Consider the following 19,688-nt stretch of genomic DNA (forward strand, 5'->3'; position numbering starts at 1 on the left):
AGGATCAGTCGCCAAATAAAATTTGATACTAGCACAAGGATATTAGCACAGGTGATCAAATGCTTGGTCAAAGAGGTGGGACTTACACAGTGTCTCAAGGAGAGGCAGAGGTTTAGGGAGGGAATTCCGACGTGACCAATGAACGGCTACCAACAAGAAAGACCAAAATTGGGGTGCGTGAAAGACCAAAACTGGAAAAGCACAGAGCTTGGAATGGGATTGGGAACAGTGAGGTCATGGAGGGAAATTATAACAAAGATTAATAGCTTAAAATTGAGGCGCTGCTGAATTGGTAATAAATCCAAGTTAATGAGCACAGGTGAGGCACGAACAAGAATTGGAGAGGGAGAGAGGGTTATAGTCCAGTTTTGGATGAGTTCAAGTTTGCAGAAGGTGCAAGTTTGGTCAGGAGAGTATTGATGTTGTCAAGGTAACAAAGCCTTGGATGAAGGAGGGCATCAACTGCAGGTGAATAAATCATCTGGCCCACATTTTGTTTCCAAAATTCATCCCATTTTGAAATGAGATCCATTACCCAGAGAGTCAAGCACATCACGCTAGTGGCCACTCTTCGTATGCCCGTCAGTGAATGGTAAGAAGCTATTTGACTACCAAGTGCATCACAACCGACAATACTCAATTCTCACCAGAATTCCACACATAGAACATCATCAAATACTGGCAAGAGGAACTCTAGCTGTTCACTACCAGTTCAGCAACACCTCCAGTTTTAAAATATTAATCTCCTTTATAATTTCCCTCCAAATGACCCATCCTAGCCCAAATGGAGAACTAGCTGTGGTGCCAACTGAGATCATAAGATATAGGAACAGAGTTAGGCCATTCAGCCCATTGAATCTGCTCTACCATTCAATCATGGCTGATTCTCAACCCCATTCTCCCATCTTTTCCCTGTAAACTTTGACCCCCTTACCAATCACAAATTCATCTATCTCAGTCTTGAATACACTCAAGACCTGGCCTCCAAAGCCTTCTGTGGCAATGAATTCCACAGATTCACGACTCTCTGGCTGAAGAAATTCCTCCTCTTCATGGTTCTAAAGTGAAGTCCCTTTATTCTAAGGCTGTGCCCTTGGATCCTGGTCTCTTCTACTAATGGAAACATCTGCCCCACGTCCACTCTATCCAGACCCTTCAATATTTTGTAAGGTTCAATGAGATCTCCCCTCATCCTTCTAAACTCCATCAAGTACAGAGCCAGCGTCCTCAAACTCTCATGAAATGAAATGATTTGATTTCTTATTGTTACAGGTAATAACGAAGTGAAAAGTATTGTTTTTTGCGCACTATACAGACAAAACATTCCATTCATAGAAAAGGAAACAAGAGGGTGCAGAATGTCATTAAAGGATTGTTAGAGAGTTTAAGAGAGTTAGAATGAAGTTTTAGAAGCATAGAACGAGAGTAAAAGGTAGAAGTGGAAGGTATGCTGGGCACAGCTTCCAAGATGTCGCCTTGCTCCAGCGCCATCTTGGGTGTGAGATCATGTAACAGTGAAGCAGGAATCAAACATTGCGGTTTAACATGACTCGAGGTGAAAAGCAGTAAATTCTTTCAACAGGCACTTATTTTGCATAGGGGGTTTAGGGGGCGAGGAAGAAAAGCTCGCACTCACTTTGGTCTGCAGGGTCTGCATTGACTTCTCGAAGGTTTTTGGAGGTGCCCTCTGATGGTTACAAAGGATAGCGACTGCTCGGTTGGCACGATTGTAAGAAAGTATTTTTGCTGCAACGTTTTCATCCGCTATAAACAAACAAGTCAGGTTATTAAGGTGCTGTGCATCACAATGAAGTGCAGAAGCACAGTTGGTGCGACTACAGGGCAGTGTAACTCAGTCTACAGTCACTTTCATATTAATATAACGTAGCAGTATGAGTCTCTCCTTCAAGCTTTAATGATATTTATTAAACAAACAAATCATTGGCATCAAACATTGAATAAAGACACTATGGCCTTGCCTGTAAGACAAAGACCCCACTTCCCTAAGTGCTTATTCATGTTTGACTGAATCAGAGAGTGGCTGAAAACATTAAAGATCTGAAATTTTGAGAAGGAATTAAACTTATCAACTATATATAGTGAAATGCAAATGTTTCTAAGCCACTTCAAATAGGTGGAATTATTACAGCTTACGAAGGTATAAAGAACAAAGAAAATTACAGCACACGAACAGACCCTTCGGCCCTCCAAGCATGCAATTTATATGCAGCCCAACCGAACCAAAACCCCCTACTCTTCCAGGGACCATATCCCTCTATTCCCATTCTATTCACGTATTTGTTAAGACACCCCTGAAAAGCCACTATCATGTCTGCTTCCACTACCTCCCACGGCAGCGAGTTCCAGGCACTCATCACTCTCTGAAAAAACTGCCTCGTACATCTCCTTTAAACCTATGTCCCCTAGCAACTGACTTGTCCACCCTGGGAAAAAGCTTCTGACTATCTGCTCTGTCCATGCCCAATGTCAACCCCATGTCACTGGGCTATAATCCAGGAATCCCTCCCTGACAACACTGTGGGTGTACCCACATCACACAGGCCACAACAGCTCAAGCTAGTAACACATCACCACCTTTCAAGGGCAATCAAGGATAGACAATAAAAGTGATGTCCTTTCCAACGACGCCTGTGTCCTGTGAAAGAGTATCAAAAATTCTATTATCATAAAGACTGCATAAAAACACCAAAGTAACCTCAGCATTTCATCATTTAATGCAGTAGTGCAAACAATAAACCGCAAAATCCCTACAGTGCAGAGGGAGGCCATTCATCCCACCGAGCCTGCACCAACTCTCCCAACCAGGCCCATCCTCAGCACTCCACATTTTTGGATGCCAAGGGGCAATTTAGCATGTCCAATCCATCTAACCTGCATATATTTGGAGTGTGGGAGGAAACCGGAGCACCTGGATGCAACCCACGCAGACGTGGGAAGAACACGTAAATTCCACACCGACAATGACTCAAGGCTGGAATTGAACTCAGGGTCATCACATCCATACCAACAACAGAACATGACTTGATTCCATTACAGCAGTGCGTTGCAAACCACTTTTCAATGTGACCCTATTTTAACTCACCACATACTCACTTTAATTACTGCTACTTCCAGTGTCAGGACTGTGAGTGGACTCTCCCCACCCCAGACTCCTTAAATCACTTGAGGCAAGGACTATGGCATTCCACAAAATCCAGCCCCACAAAAACATGAAAATCTTTTTTGAAGCACCTTGAAAAAATGTTATAAACTCATATTTCAGCCAAGTTCTCCACATTTCCTGGTGACAAAAGACTCAGTGAAATCCCTCTCCACCCCACACCCTGTAACCAGCCACACCTCTGCAGCCTCTCAGACAAACTGCAGTCAGCCACTCTTTCCCCCAGAACACTCCTCTCTTCCTAAATTCCTCTCATGCACATACTCACTCACTCAGCAGCCTCTCTTATCAACAGCTCCCCCACCACTTAATTCAACAGCCTGTTTCCTTAACCACCTCCTCCCATGCCTGGCAAAGTTGAACCCACTGTGACCTTGGCTGCCCTCCTCCCCAAAGCCCTCCTATAGAACCTCTCGATTCCACCAAGCCGCCAGCAGCACAGTGCATCCTCCCAATGACAGCAGCAGAATCCGGGCTGACGCAATGCTCTTGTTCCTAGTCTTGTTACAGAGGGAGGTTTTCCAGGCTGGGACTTTCCCCCCTTGCGTTTGCCACGTTAGGGGCAGCAACAGCAAAATAAATCAAAAGATCGGAATTCTGTTACCTAAAATTTGAAAATCCACCAAACGGCACAAATTTCTCATTTCCTGAATTAAATGAGCTAAGCTTTGCTCTTGCAATTTAGGTCACTTGATCCCTCTGCAGAATCACGAGTTTGGCAACATTCCTAAAGTGTTTATCATTCTAGATTTAAATCTTCATCACCATTAACATTTGGACTAAATTAAAAATTACCAATCAAAGCACTTCATAAAAAAAAAATGGCAGGCATCACACTATCATCCCAACAGAACAAGTATTCCTTCACTGTCATAGAGTCACAGAATCGCTACAGTACACAAGGAGGCCATTTGGCCCATCAAGACAGCACCGGCAACAATCCCACCCAGGCCCTTTCCCTGTAAGCCCACATATTTACCCTACTAATCCTCCCTGACATTGCTAAGGAGCAATTTAGCATGGCCAATCAACCTAACCCACACATTTTTGGACTGTGGGAGGAAACTGGAGCACCTAGAGGAAACCCACACAGACACGGGGAGAACATGCGAACTCTGCACGGACACAGTCACCCAAAGCTCCCTGGCGCTGTGAGGTAGCAGCGCTGGGTCAAAACATTAGGGAACTCGCTCCCTGACAGCACTGTGGGCCTGCCAGACCACAGTGATTTAAGGCAGCTCGCCACCACCTTCATTAGGGCATATAAGGATGGGCAATACATGTTGGCCTAGCCAGCGATGCCCACACCCTATGAAAGAAACAAATAGATAAAGCTTGAACCTGTTTTTTTTGCTGAAGCAACTAAACTAGCACAAAATGATTTGCCCTTCCCTTTTTCAAATGCAGCAGTGATGAAGTGGAGAGGATGGCGCGGGGAAGGAAGAGCTGCAGTTCTGGCCTGTGGGGCAGTGGCAATCTGTACTTACGGTTGGTCAGTTCCTTCAGCTGCTGCTGCAGGGTGATAGAAGCATTGTAGGTACGGAACACTTTCGCTGTAAGTCCGTCCATTAGTTCCTGTAGATGCTTATTGAGAATCGAAGTCTATATACAAAAAAGACGCGATGAATCAGTAAGACATACAAAATAAACCAAAACATGGAGAATGAATAGAATTAATTACAGAATCTTGCATAAATCTCCACTATAATGACATCCACCCTTAAATAATTATATCTGGGAAGATTTCTAGAATTTTTCCCAAACATGAGCAACTTAAACTGTGTCCCATTTCAACCTTAGTTGAAGGAAGATGTCTCCGAAGAGGTGACAGCAGTATGAAAACTGAGAATGATTTGGGGCATTCTTTAAGGAAAAGACAGGAACACATTTATAGGATATAGGGTCTTTGGGTGGGTCTTACTGGCACGATGTGCCAGTATGTTGGGATGGGGCACAAATAAATCGGGATTGTGCCCATTTTCTTGTCTGTCGTGATTTTGCAAGTCTCATTCTGCCAGCGAGATCAGGCTTGTGCCCGGGAAATGAGGGGCTGATTTAAATATTAATGTATAAGCCTAGGACGTAATTGCTTGAGCTCATTTACATTACTCTGCTCACCGGTCAAGGCCCTCAGCGGCGAGGGGCACGGATGATTCCCACCAATGGGGATGAGGTGTGATGGCCTCGCTGGTGGGACCACAGTCCATCGAAGACCCCTAGGGTGTTGGGGGCAGGGCTGGGCTGTATCAGCTTGGCACTGCCCATCAGATAAGCATGCCACGCTAATTAATCTTAAAACAGGACACAATTCCACTGTGAAGCTCTTTCATCTTGCAGCACTACTTACATTGAGTCTGTCAAAAAGGTCATCTTCAGGTTGCTTGTTCTCCATAAATAATTGAAGGTTCTTGAATACCTAAGGCACACAAGGCAAGAATGAGGCAGTGCAACTTCCTTCACCTGCAACCGACTTAACTTCAAAATCATACCCCCCCGCCCAAACACCCTTTCCTTCTCATCCTATTCTATTCCGTCATTTTAATTTACAGGAATGCAACTGATTGCAGAGGTCCAGTTCTGTCAGGTGGACCCTCAATCTATCAGGATTAGAATGGTCTGCTTACGGGCTGTAAATTAGTATTCTGAGACACTATCTGGAGTATTTATTCATTTTAAGCAATGCTCCATGTAGAAACACAGACAATCCCTGACAGTAACAGTACCAATATACAAAAAAATGTGCATCCCATAGGACCAGGCCCTTACTTCAGATTTCAAGAGAAAAATACAGAAGCTCATTCCAAGCTCTGCAACACCAGCCAAGTGCCGTGGGAGAAGTTAATTGAGTACAGGCTGTACTGTGCACTACAGCACAGGGTGTACTATGGTAAACAGAGACAAAAGCCAAACCTTCAGGGGTGCAAGCTTGGTTAAAGCAGGCTGACAATAGTGAATGAACAAGCAGATATCACCAGGTCAACAATCCTTTTAACCAGCTTTAAAGCTGATACAACACTTGCACGAGTATGCAGGAATAAATATGCTCCATGTTAAACCTCAAAACTAGGACTGTGTGTGTTAATGGGACTGCGAACTACAAAGAAAACACAATAGATCCAAACCAAAGACAGTTTCAGTACAGAACAGAATCAGAATCCACTTTGAAAGCACTGGCTTGTGCCATTAACACGTTACATCAAAACACCACTGTTGGTCACAGGGCATAGCCATGGGACAAGAAGCAGAAAACATCTCCATAACACGCTATACAAGAGCCCAAAGCACTCATTAAAACCCTACCAGCTTTGAGTTTTACACTAAGTTAACTGCATTTAACTGGGCTACAAAAAGTAAAAACAGTGGGTTCTATTACAGCACTCCTTCTCTGAGCTAACTGGCAATTCAACTGAACATTATTTAGGTGTGGAGTACAAGCTATAGTTCTGAGTTCAGATGATCCTTGAATGAAACAATGGCTTTTTTGGAAGTGGGTGGGTGAGGGTGCAGAATGTTCCCTCCACTTTCTCCTTGTGCTTAGCCTTTTTTGCTTCACTAAGTGGTCACTTGAATTTGTCACAGGTGCGTACATCTAAAGGGACCACTGTGTGCATGCAACCCATTTGGCCTCGGTGGGTTCTGCCCACACACCTCAAGAGGCAGACAGATGCAAACAGGCATGTATCTTTTCTTCAAAACAGATTTTGAAGTACAGGTAAGACCATAAGACAGGAAAGCAGAATTAGGCCAATCAGCCCACTGAGTTTGCTCTGCCATTCAATTGTGTCTGATATTTTTCTCATCCCCATAACCCCTGATCCCCTTATCAAGAACCTGTAATAATATATAACCAGATAATCTGCAATTCTATACACATCCATTGCATTGAAGTTATTTGAATAATACAATATTAAAAGCTTGAATGTCAGTTTATTCACATCACATCATTGCAGTAAAATCACCACACATCACTTTCACTTCATTCCTAGGGCACATAATCTTCTAACCATTGATGGAGCACAAAATCTCAATTACAAAAAGCTATTCACAATTGTGGCCCTCCTCCTCCCCATGCTGAGCTCCACATGCATCAGTAGCACCCCAAGATGGTGGCCAAATAAGATACAGCAGGCAGCAGTCGCAGGCCCCTTTGACTCTGAATGGCCTCACACTGGCAGGCCCTAATGAGCACAATCCATTTCTCATCTGTTATCCATACTTGGCAACAGGGATTACTGGGCAACTATTAGGAATAGGGTTGCAGCCTGAGGCACCCTTGCTGCCACCACATCAAGTGGTCAAATACTTTGGCACTAGTCTTGGAATCAAATCTGGGACTTGGATGAACCTTCAGCCTGGCTGGTTCACACTTAGTGACACACATTGACAACTGAACTAGCAGTGGAAGTAAACTCTGAAGAATAAATACAAAATTAGTCTCATCAAATCTTACCCTTTTTTCCACTGGCACTTTGTTGTAATATCGGATGGAGTCTTTGCCCAGAAAGTCAAACTCAACCATGTATTCCTGACCATCGAGCTCAGCGTGCAGGTTAATGTGCTCCACTCGCAGGGAGCAGCAACCCACGGTGTCTGCAGTCTCCCCTTCCTCCTTCTCATTCCCAGCTCTCAGAGCTAACTACATAGAAAGAGAAAAGTAACCGATTCAGAGCTAATCGATTAGAGATACACAGAGGAAGAATAAAAAAAATTTGCACCTTACTGCTTCTACACAGATCCTGTAACTGGGGATCAGTATGAGAAAGCATCCAAGACACTTAAAAATGGAAATCCTTCAGGAATGTTCTCCTCCTGTGCACTTAACTCTAACATTTTGCACACAACCTAGGTTATAAATTATTGGACAAAAATGTTCAGCAAAATATCATCAAGCCAAGGTGATGGGAGGGAGGTGTGTGTGTGTGTGTGTGTTGGGGGGGGGAGAGAAGAAGAAAGAAAGAAGAAGAGAGAGAGAGTGATCTCAACAGAAAGGTGCTGCAGGGGTTAGAATGGAGGAGTGCATTGCCCTCACTCTTCCTCCATCCTTTCCACTCCTTTAGGGCAGGTAGCACACACAACATGGATCTCAGTTAGCTGTGTTTAGTTCTAATGGGTCTTAAATTCTTTACTTCTGAGGAGTATCCTCAAGAACTCACCTCTACAGACAGGCTTCAGGGAACATAGATATTTCACAGCATAGAATCCTACAGTGCAGATCAAGTCTGCACCGACCCTTTGACAGAACATCTTACCCAGGCCCTATCCCCGTAACCCCACGTTTACTCCACTGATCCCCCAACCCACACATCCTGGGACACTAACATGCTAATCTACCTAACCTGCACATCTTTGGACTGGAGTATTCGAAGGAAACTCACGCAGACACGGGGAGGATCCACAGACAATCACCCAATTCTGGAACTGAACACAGCTTCCTGGTGCTATATGAAGCAGCAGAGCTCACCACTGTGCTGCAGTCTTACTCCTCCAAACAACTGTCCTCTTAGAACAGTTCCTGGGCAGATCACCCCAAACCGAAGGTCGCCTGACCAATTCCCTTAAAGGGGTTGTATGTCCTAGCATACATAATAGTAAGTAATAACCAAGGATTCAGGAATGGACTTAAAATGTGTGGGTTGGACTAGGAGGTCCACTAGAATGCTCAACTGCAACAATTTCTTTCACTCACCTTGTCAATAAAGTAAAGTGCGACAGCACGCTGTCGAACCTTCATTTCTTTTGACTTCCAGTCCTCCCTGTATTGAGCACGTATCTTGTCGACCAACTTTTTCAATGTCCGGGCAGTCTCATATTTTTGCCAATCCTTCTCCCCCTATTTAAACAGAGCAGTCAGGTCAATTTTTACAATGCTGTGGGTGACTAATGGCAGTTCATCAGCTGGTGAATGATGCCAAAGAACTTGGGCAAATATCTGTGGGTAGTGCCAACCAGTGGCCCAAACTGTCCCATGATAATTAATGGCATGCTAACAAAACAGTCGAAATAGTAAAGCTTTGACAGCAACAGGCAATTTCTGAGAATCCAATCCTATTAAATCATTAATTATCGAGAATTAAAATAAGGCCTCTTCTCCCCAGATTAGTTATGTAATGTCAGGTTATGTAATGTGAGGCATACTTGCTTAGCAGGAAATAATTTGGATCAACATCTGAAAAGGTTTTAAACTGAGTATCTGATTTTTGTGTTTTTTTAAAATCCCATGTTCTTTTGTTTGTTGCTACCTGTATTTTTTTTTGTTTTTATTCCAATTCGATCAAATCAAGTCCAATTCAGAGTTTCAACAAGTTGAGACATTCCCGATCCAAGCTGACAAGACAGGGCTCTCACCTCCTGTCTTGGGCTTGAACTACAAGATCCCAGCTGATTGGAGTAGGCATAGCTTCTCCTCCAAAGCTTGGTCTCATTTGCAAAAGGCTGAGACGCCGCTTTTAAAAATTGCTTCAAATGAAGCTAAAATGTAACCTAATGACTTCAACCAAGTGCAGCATGTCGATACTACACTTGATCTTAGCCAAAAGGCCAAGAAGATAGCAACAGATGTCACAGATGATGACCTTTGTTGCAAGGAGATCGAATGAAGTTTGCCGATTATACAGTACAAAGGCCAACACAAGATAAATAAGTGCTTCTATCGGTTTGCTGCTTATTTTTCTACACTTGGTGGTTATCCTTGGAGCAGCCAGCGTGCCCAACACTCCTCGCTACTTGCTGGCTTCACAGTTCAGCAGCAAGATTTCCCCAGCTATTCGCATGGATATTAGTTTAAAAGAGTGTGCTTTATATTAGAAATCATGGAAACCCTACAGCACAGGAAGAGGCCATTTGGCTCACTGAGTCTACACTGATAACAATCCCACCCAAGGTCCTATCCCCAGAACCGGAAACCCACACAGACACAGGGAGAATGTGCAAACTCCACATAGACAGTGACCCAAGCTGGAATTGAACACGGATCCCCAGCGCTGTGAGGCAGCAGTGCTAACCGATGCACCGGTTCTCAACAGACAATCCCATTTTCTTGTTTCTCTCAGATAACTTTCTTGGGTTATCCAACTCAGTGCTCATTTATTCCACAAGACAAGACTGATATGTTCTGCATAATAACAACTCTTGGGGAGGAATCATTTGGATGCAGCACATCTGATTGCAGGTGTTTACTGAGTCACAGGAATCGCTCATACCTTAATTCTGGAGCTGGGATTCAGCATGATGTATTTGATGGAGCCCTGGATGTTTTCTGTCCATGACACTAGCCAAGTCACCTTGTTATCATGTCGCACCTCCTTCCACTTCTGGCCTGGAGGAGGAGATGGTACCTTGGAGTCCCTGGAGATTAATGGGGAGAGCTCAAGTTACTTGTCAATAGACTGGTGTTTCATCTATTCTACTGCACGTTGCAAGCTGCCGTTGTCATTTATAACAGATGCACTTTGGCCTTCAGGAAATATTAGCAAAAGAACAATGCAATGAACGAATGAACGAGTGAACGTACACACATGGTTAGTCCGCCATTTCTACATGGCAGCCAGAAACTTCTCCTAGTCTATAGGAAGATTTTCCGGTCACAGTCATCCCAAAATCGGAACATTCCACCCAAGGTCAATAGACCTTTGCATGGTACATCCCTGCCTGCTACAATTCCTGTGGTGTGCGGGATAGGAAAAGTCCCCCCTCTGTGGATTTAAGTATCTATTCTCCATTATCCAGGGCAGAGCCCTTCTGAAACTATCAAAGAGGTGTAAACTTCAATCTGGTCTGTGGTACAGGGCACCTGCATTATCAGTTCTTCACCACTCGAGGGAAGCACCAACATTGAGCAGCAAGAGTGTATAGGGTCTTTACAAACAATTCTGGCCAAACAACCCTGGCATCATCCCTATTTGGGCGATTTGTGATTGGCACCAGAATTGATCAAGGGATCTTCACTGAACAGCGCAGCAAGCAGAAGCTATTAGGTGAGCAGTTAACATGAGGGCTGATCTGAAATGCCAGGACTAGCCTTGGAAAGTATATCATTATAGGACATACAATATTCAGAAGTAAACAGAACACTTCACTAAATGTAATCCCTCCTTGCCTTACGACTGCGAGGAAATCATGCAGTGATGCCCTGGAACAGAAATAACCTCCATCAACCACAACCAACTTCCTTTGTGACAGATATGACTCCTGGTGGGGCTCCTTGCTGCCACATTCAGTGAATGCAGCCTTTATGTCAAGATACTCTCACTGCAAGTTTAGCTCTTTTGTCCATGTTTAGACCAAGGTGCAATGAGGTCAAGAGCTGAGCAGGCCTGGCAGTACACAAACCAAGCATCAATGAGCAGGTTATTGCTGTGTAAGTGCCATTTGAAAATACTGTGGACAACACCTTTCGTCATTTTGCTGACAGTCCAGAGAAGGTTGATGGTTTGGTGATTGATTGAATTGGATTTATTCTGTTTTTTTTTTGTGGATAGGACATATCCGAGCAACTTTCCCAAACTATTGGGTAAACGCACTGAAATATCTTTGTGGGGGCGCAGATAATTCTGGAGCATTAAGTCTACAATATAATTGCTGTGATGTTGTCAGGGCCTTTGCAATATTCAACGCCTTGAGCCATTTTTGACACGACATGGCGTGAAGACTCACATCTATGATGCTGAATACAGCAGGAGAACAGCAAGATGGATCACCCAATTGGCTGAAGCTGGTTGCAAATGCTTCAGCCTAGTCCTTTGCACAGATTGGGTGGGAAGACCCAGCACATATTTTTTGTGCGGCATGGTGACACAGTGATTAGCACTGCTGACTCATAGCACCAGGATCCCAGGTTCAAATCCCAGCTTGGGTCACTGACTGTGTGGAGATCGCACATGCTCCCCGTGTCTGCGTGGGTTTCCTCCAGGTGCTCCGGTTCCCTCCCACAGTCCAAAGATGTGCAGGGTTAGGTGGATTGGCCATACTAAATTGCCCCTTAGTGGCAGGGGGGCTAGCTAGGATAAATGCATGTGGTTATGGGAACAGGATCCGGTGGGACTGTGGTCAGTGCAGACTCGATGGGCCGACTGACCTCCCTCCTGCACTGTAGGATTCTATGATCTATGACATAGGATCGGTGATATATTTGTGGAGCCACATCCCCCAGTTATTTGTTTAATTGTTCACGAGCATTCACAACTGAACGTGGTAGGACTGCAGAGCTTTAGCTCTGTCTTTTGCCTGCTGCTTCTGCTGTCTGGCATGCAAGTAGTGCAACGGATTCAGCAGGGTGACAACCTTATTTTTTGGTATACTTGGTGCTGCTCCTGACATGCACTCTTCAATGAACCAAGGTTGATCCTTTGTTTGATGGTACAGAGTGTGGTTGGATACATCTGTGCCATTGTCCAGTTTTCAGTTGTTACATCTATCCCATTTAGCACAGGGGATGGGTGGGGGGGGGGGGGGGGGGGTGTTGTTTAGTGTAAAGATGAATCTCCATTGTTGTGGAGTCAGATGTAGGCAGATTTTTTGCCCTAAATGGACACTAAATGAACCTGATAAATTTTTAAGATAAACATTAACTTTGTGGCACCACTGCTGATTTTTAAAAAAATTAATCATTGAAATTTTTAGAAGAAATGAATTGAAGTTAAATTCCACCAGCTGCTCTGGTGGGATTTGAACCGGTGGCCACAGGGCATTAGCCTGGGCCTTTGGATTACTAGTCTAGTGACATTACCACTGCCTCATCCTCATCCTGAAAGGACATACTGGAAAACTGACCCATTTCCAAGATGAGAAAACAAAAGCAGGAGGGACAACCAATTTATTTGGAGAGACAGGGCAATGAAGAAATGTTAGAAGTACTTTAATGGTTGCAAAGCACTTTGCAACATCTCAAGATCATGGCAAGAGCTTTAGAAATGCAAGTCGTTCTTTAGTTTGGGTAGGCTTTGTTCCCTGCTATGAGCACATTCTTCCTGAGGTCATTCGATATGTACAAGCTTAGAAAGTGACCGCTGGAGCTACTACGGACCTCTGTGATCTCGCACAACACTCACACATAAATACATTTAATGGCAGTAGGCAAATGGAATCTACGAACCAATAGATCCATCACCTTCCCTAGGGATGGCAAGCGAATTAAAGTAGCATCAAGTGTTTTGCAGGTCAGACCAGCTAACCCAGCGCAGACTGAGCTTGAGTCCTGCACTCAGCTGATTTGTACGGTTCAACACTGTATTGGATTTGAAACTTACCTACAGGATGACCAGTGAAGTCCCATCACAATTTCCTAAACACAGCTCACCTCATTAATGTGCTGGCAATGCCTGGGCACCCCACTTCCCCTCAGAGATACTCACTTACTACAGTTGATGATGATGTCCTGCGGCCTGATCCTTCTTTTCAGCATGCCCATCTTTGGGTGGTTACCACGGCCACGGAAGAGTCCTGGTGGCTCAATCCTGAAGTTTGCAATTCGCTCTTTGTGGTTGTCCATTATACAATACCCGTACTCCTGTAGAAGCTTTTCATTTTCTTCTTTTAATTTCTAAAATTAAGATAAAAAAATTAATCCCAATAATACAAGATTTTCCTTGCAGTCTTTCCCTGAAGAAGCAATTATATGAACAATTGCCAAGATGGGCCTTGAAGGCACCACGGCTAAGTCAGATGATTTCCACACGATCAATAAACCTTTCAGCACTGCTCAGTGATCAGGAAAGGTGTACCCATCTCTTCCATAGTCCAGAGCATTGCCAAGAGCTGAAGCTGATTATAAGAACATAAGAACTAGCAGCAGGAGTAGGCCATCTGGCCCATCGACCCCGCTCCGCCATTCAATAAGATCGTGGCTGATCTTTTTGTGGACTCAGCTCCATTTACCTGCCCACTCACCATAACCCTTAATTCCTTTTACTGGTCAAGAATTTATCTATCCTTGCCTTAAAAACATTCAGTGAGGTAGCCGCCACTGCTTCACTGGGCAGGAAATTCCGCAGATTCACAACCCTTTGTGTGAAGAAGTTCCTCTTCAACTCAGTCCTAAATCTGCTTCCCCTTTTTTTCTTGAGGCTATGCCCCCTAGTTCTAGTTTCATCCGCCAGCAGAAACAATTTCCCTGCTTCTATCTTACCAATTCCCTTCATAATTTTTTATGTTTCTACAAGATCTCCCCTCATTCTTCTGAATTCCAACGAGTATAGCCCCAGTCTACTCAATCTCTCCTCATAAGCCAACCCTCTCAACTCCAGAATCAACCTAGTGAATCTCCTCTGCACCCCCTCCAGTGCCAGTATATTCTTTCTCAGTAAGGAGACTAAAACGTTACACAGTACTCCAGAGGTGGCCTCACCAGCATGTTATGAAGCTGCAAAGTAATCTCGCTGTTTTTAAACTCCAACCCTCTCGCAACGAAGGCCAAAATTTCATTTGCCTTCTTAATTCCCTGCTGCACCTGCAAACCAACTTCTTGAGATTCCTGCACAAGGACACCCAGGTTCCTCTGCACAGCAGCATGCAGCAATTTTTTACCATTTAAATAATAGTCCATTTTGCCGTTATTCCTACCAAAATGTATGACCTCACATTTACTAACAGTGTACTCCATCTGCCAGACCCTCGCCCACTCACTGAGACTATCTATACCCCTTTGCAGACTTTCAGCGTCCTCTGCACACCTTGCTCTGCCAACCATATTAGTGTCATCTGCTAATTTTAACACACTACACTTGGTCCCCCAACTCCAAATCATCTATGTAAATTGTAAGCAATTGTCCCAACATTGATCCCTGAGGCACATCATCAGTTACTGATCGCTAACCAGAAAAACACCCATTTACCCCCACTCTTTGCTTTCTGTTAGTTAACCGATCCTCTATGCGTGCTAATGCGTTACCTGTGACACCGTGCACCTTTATCTCCTGTAGCAGTCTTTGGTACGGCACCTTGTCAAATGCCTTCTGGAAATCCAGATACACCAGATCCATATGTTCCCCATTGTCCACTGCACATGTAATGTTCTCAAAGAATTCCACCAAATTAGTCAAACATGACCTTCCTTTCATGAACCCATGCTGCGTCTTATTAACGGGGCAATTTATCTCCAGATGTCTCGCTATTTCTTCCTTGATGATAGATTCAAGCATTTTCCCTACTACAGAAGGTAAGCTAACTGGCCTATAGTTGCCTGCCTTTTGTCTACCTCCCTTTTTAAGCAAGTGGCGTCACATTTGCAGTGAAAGGGTGCATTTCTGAATGGAGGGCTGTGACAAGTGGCATTCTTCATGGGTTAGTGCTGGGATCTTTGCTGTTTGTAACATACATATATATAAATGATTCGGAGGAAAATGTAACTGATTTGATCGGTAAGTTTGCAGATGACACAAAGATTGGTGGATTTGCAGATAGCGATGAGGATCATCAGAGGATACAGCAAGATATAGATCAGTTGGAGACTTGGGTGGAGAGATGGCAGACGGAGTTTAAGCCGGACAGATGTGAGGTAATGCATTTTGGAAGGTCTAATGCAGAACCCTTGAAAATATTGATAGGCAAAGGGATATGAGTGTACAGGTACACAGGTCACTCGAAAGTGGCAATGCAGGTGGAGAAAGTAATCAAGGAGGCATACGGCATGCTTACCTTCGTCAGCCGGAGCACTGAGTTTAAAAATTGGCAAGTCATGTTGCAGCTTTATAGAACCTTAGTTAGGCCGCAATTGGAATATAGCGTTCAAATCTGGTTGCCACACTACCAGAAGGATGTGGAGGCTTTGGAGAGGGTACAGAAGATTTACCAGGATGTTACCTGATATGGAAGGCATTAGCCATGAGGAGAGGTTGGAGAAATTTGATTTGTTCTCACTGGAACAACAGAGGTTGAAGGGTGACCTGATAGAAGTCTACAAAATTATGAGAGGCATGGACAAAGTGGATAGTCAGAAACTTTTTCTCAGGGCGGAAGAGTCAATTACTAGGGGGCACAGGTTTAAGGTGTAAGGGGCAAGATTTAAAGGAGATGTATGAGGCAGAATTTTTTTACACATAGAATAGTAGGTGCCTGGAACTCGTTGCCGGGGAAGGTAGTAGAAGCGGATACAGTAGTGATTTTTAAAGGGGTGTCTTGACAAATACATGAATAGGATGGGAATAGAGGGACATAGTCCCCGAAAGGGTACGGGGTTTTAGTTAAGTCAGGTGCAGGCTTGGAGGGCCGAAGGGCCTGGTCCTGTGCTGTAATTTTCTTTGTTCTTTATTTGCTGTTGTCCAATCTGCGGGAACCACTCCAGGGTCCAGTGAATTTCGATAAATTACCACTGATGCACTTGCTATTTCTCCCCCCATCTCTTTTAGTATACTGCGATGCATTCCATCAAGACCAGGAGACTTGTCTATCTTTAGTCCCATTAACTTATTAACCTTTATTTAGCCCCATTAACTAAATTATAGTACCACTAGGAGTACTGCACCAGACTGACTAACACAAGAGCATTAGAAAAAGGGCAGCAGATACTTCGGAACACCAGCATCTGGAAGCTCCCCACCAAGCCATTCACCACACTGACATGAAATACATCACCGTTCCTTCACTGTTGCTAGATCAAAATCCTGGAACTCACTCTCTAACAGCACAGTGGGTGTACCTACACCTCTTAGACTGCAGAGGGGCAATAAAAATGCTGGCCTAGTCAGTGATGCCCACATTCCACAAATGAATTAAAAGTGATTCAACCTGGTACTATGCCACAGAGCACACATTCACCAATGGCGCTCCTTGGGTAGGAAAAGATTTCAGCCCGCCTCCCATCACAAACCTGTTTCTGTTCTTTGGACATTTGCTTCCGAGCCTCAGACTGGGCCTTGAAATATTGGTTTATTTCTTCAAAGTTGCACTTGTTGAGATCTGTTATCGTCGCCTTTTCTTCAGGTTTCATTTCCTAGATTAAAGCAAAGCCTTAATTAATTCAATTTGCTGCATGAGTTGGAAGGAGAGAGAAAAGGTTTGGTATAGTGCAGTAACCAAAGCTCACCGGGAAGAAGTGGCACATGACAGATTTTAGAGTGGCACTGGGGGAATATGTGGGCATAGGCTAACAATCCAACATCCAGGACAAATTTTAAAGAGTAAAATAGCGCCACTAATATTAGGTTCCAATCAAACACCTAACCACTTCCCCCACACTCTGCCCTCAAACAAAAATACTGCCCACAGGAACAGCTTTAGACATTTCTCCCACAATCTCGAAATCTGTGATCCTGACTTCAAGTAATCTGAAGGGGGAAATGGAGTAATTTGGTATATAATCATAACAGAAAATAAAGAAACAATTTTTTTATTTATAAAGTATGCTTTTCATAGAATCCCTACAGTACAGAAGGAGGCCATTAGCCCATCGAGTCTGCACTAACAACAATGCCATCAATGCCCTATTCTCGTAACCCCATTTGTTTGCCCTGCCAATTCCCTGATACTAAGGGACAATTTAGCATGACCAATCAACTTAACCCCACACATCTTTGGAGTGTGGGAGGAAACCCACGCAGACAGGGGAGAATGTGCAAACTCCACACAGACAGTCACTCAAGGCTAGAATCGAACCTGGTCCCTGGCACTGAAAGGCAGCAGTGCTAATCACTATGCCATCCTGCTGACCCAAATCAATCTATTCCAATCCCAAATGTTTTCTGTGCACGTTTTACTTGCTGAAAAGGAGCTCAGCCTCTTCAAGCCTGCGCTTCTGGAACTTTTTAAATCCAAGTGGATACTAGTGATGGCTCAGTGGGTAGCTTTCGCAACACAGAGCCCTGAAATTTGTCAATCCAAGCCCCCAACATGAGCACAAATTTTAGGTCGGCAGTTTATTGTTTGAAGTACTGAGGGGCTGCTGCTGCCATTTTTCCGACTGAAATGTTAAACCAAAAGCAATGCCTGCCAGCTTAGGGTTAATATACAAGATCCAAAAGAAAGCAAAGCTAAGGGGACATTCCAATTTAGGATTATGATGCCGAAAGACAGCTTTCAATTAGCACCCCCAAAATCCAAAGATATCCATTTTTACAACTTACCTTGCGCCAGTCTTTGAAGAAATTCTTCCTAAAGATCTCTTTTGTAGTGTACTCATGATCGAGCATTTTACCAAAGAACGTTGCAACCTCTTCAGACTGAGGGCTCAGCTTCATAGGTTTCCCTGAAAGAAAAGACTGAAATCAAAAGCCACAGTACCCAAGTCCACCCATTTATTAAATAAAACTTTTCAAAAGGTGCACCGCATCACTTGGTATTTAAAACATAAAAGCTACACTGGAAATGCAGTAATTGATCACTCTTTGAAATACCGCTCATGGATCATCAGTATTCTTTGTCCTTCTTGACAGGATCCAAAGCACAGGGGCAGCTGCTGATGCACTGGGTTTGAAAGAAGAACTTATTTAGCCCTCAGTCATGGCTACTGGATTACAACGAGTGGGTAAAGATAAGAGGGGGAGTGATGATGACCAAGTTCTTAAGTAAATTAGGGTTACATCTAATCCTATTGGCAACAGTTTATAAAATCTAAGGTGGCATTTTGAGATAGTTCAGTGTCATAGATTTAACTAAAATCAAACTAAATAATATCGTACTGCATGGCAAGCTGTGAACCGTGACAATGGCTGGAGAGACACCACAGAAGCTGCTTGATTGTTTTAAAAGCCTAAGGGGTTTGAAGGCAACTTGCTCAACATGCAGACTGTAAAGAAAAGAACAGTTCTCTTAAACTGAAACATACGAGACAGAAACAAGTACAAATTTTCTCCAGGGGCCGAGTGTCTTTGGAATTCTCTTCCTCAAAAGGGCTGGAAACAGAGTCTTTGAATACTTTCAATGAAAGGGAGTGAAAGGTTCTGAGGATAGGTGTGAATACAGAGTTGAGATTATAATCAAATCAGCCATAATCTTACTGAATGGCAGAGCAGGTTCAAATGGCCAAGTGATCTACACCTGTTCCTAATTCATATATTCCTTTCCTCTCTAGGACAATCACACTTGGTTCAGTTTTAATTTCACAAACACTTCCAAAGTGGCCACTTGCCCCTCATCTTAAACACACTGTTACCCTGAGCTACACACTTGGGGTAAATCCTAATGTATGTTTGTATGATCAGCGAGTTGCCATGGACACTTTCTACTGTATGTACATCCAGCTCGAGGACAAACTTCTCCAATGTTCCCATCAGTTTGTCACATCATCATCTCCACTGGCCCCACTTAAAATCAGTTCAACATTCAAGCATCCCCACCTTACTTTGCACCACACTTGCTGTGTGGTCCCTGACTGCTCACTGACTCCTCCTACCACAGTCAAGACTCACATGCCCACCACAGTTCCTTCCCTGCATCACAGCAACAGGAACTGATCATGCAACTTTTGAGACTGGTCCGCTATTCAATTAGATAGTGGCTGGTCTGAACTTCAGCTACATCTGCCCATCTTAGCCCAACAAAAATCTATAGAGTTGGTTGTGAAATTTCTAACGGCCCA

At 43.9% G+C, this 19,688-nt stretch overlaps 1 protein-coding gene, 1 non-coding gene and 1 pseudogene across 2 annotated transcripts in view; all 3 read right to left on the bottom strand.

Moving 5' to 3' along the window:
• Positions 1-19,688, bottom strand: part of top1a (DNA topoisomerase Ia) — a 74,209-nt gene that overhangs the window by 11,295 nt on the left and 43,226 nt on the right. The window contains exons 10-18 of the mRNA XM_080204690.1: positions 18,235-18,356; positions 16,983-17,105; positions 13,531-13,718; positions 10,381-10,525; positions 8,868-9,011; positions 7,632-7,817; positions 5,529-5,597; positions 4,669-4,783; positions 1,637-1,764 (exon numbers count right to left, since the gene is read on the bottom strand). Coding sequence (XP_080060816.1) covers positions 1,637-1,764; positions 4,669-4,783; positions 5,529-5,597; positions 7,632-7,817; positions 8,868-9,011; positions 10,381-10,525; positions 13,531-13,718; positions 16,983-17,105; positions 18,235-18,356 — 1,220 coding nt within the window. The remainder of the gene's footprint in view (positions 1-1,636; positions 1,765-4,668; positions 4,784-5,528; positions 5,598-7,631; positions 7,818-8,867; positions 9,012-10,380; positions 10,526-13,530; positions 13,719-16,982; positions 17,106-18,234; positions 18,357-19,688) is intronic.
• On the bottom strand, positions 9,550-9,730 carry LOC145354115 (U2 spliceosomal RNA; annotated as a pseudogene).
• Positions 18,526-18,654, bottom strand: LOC145354138 (small nucleolar RNA SNORA26). Its single transcript, XR_013888815.1, has one exon. It is a non-coding gene; the product is annotated as a small nucleolar RNA SNORA26 (small nucleolar RNA).

The sequence above is a fragment of the Carcharhinus amblyrhynchos genome, chromosome 16 (genome assembly GCF_965287045.1).
Source record: "Carcharhinus amblyrhynchos chromosome 16, sCarAmb.v2.hapA, whole genome shotgun sequence".
NCBI lineage: Eukaryota > Metazoa > Chordata > Chondrichthyes > Carcharhiniformes > Carcharhinidae > Carcharhinus > Carcharhinus amblyrhynchos.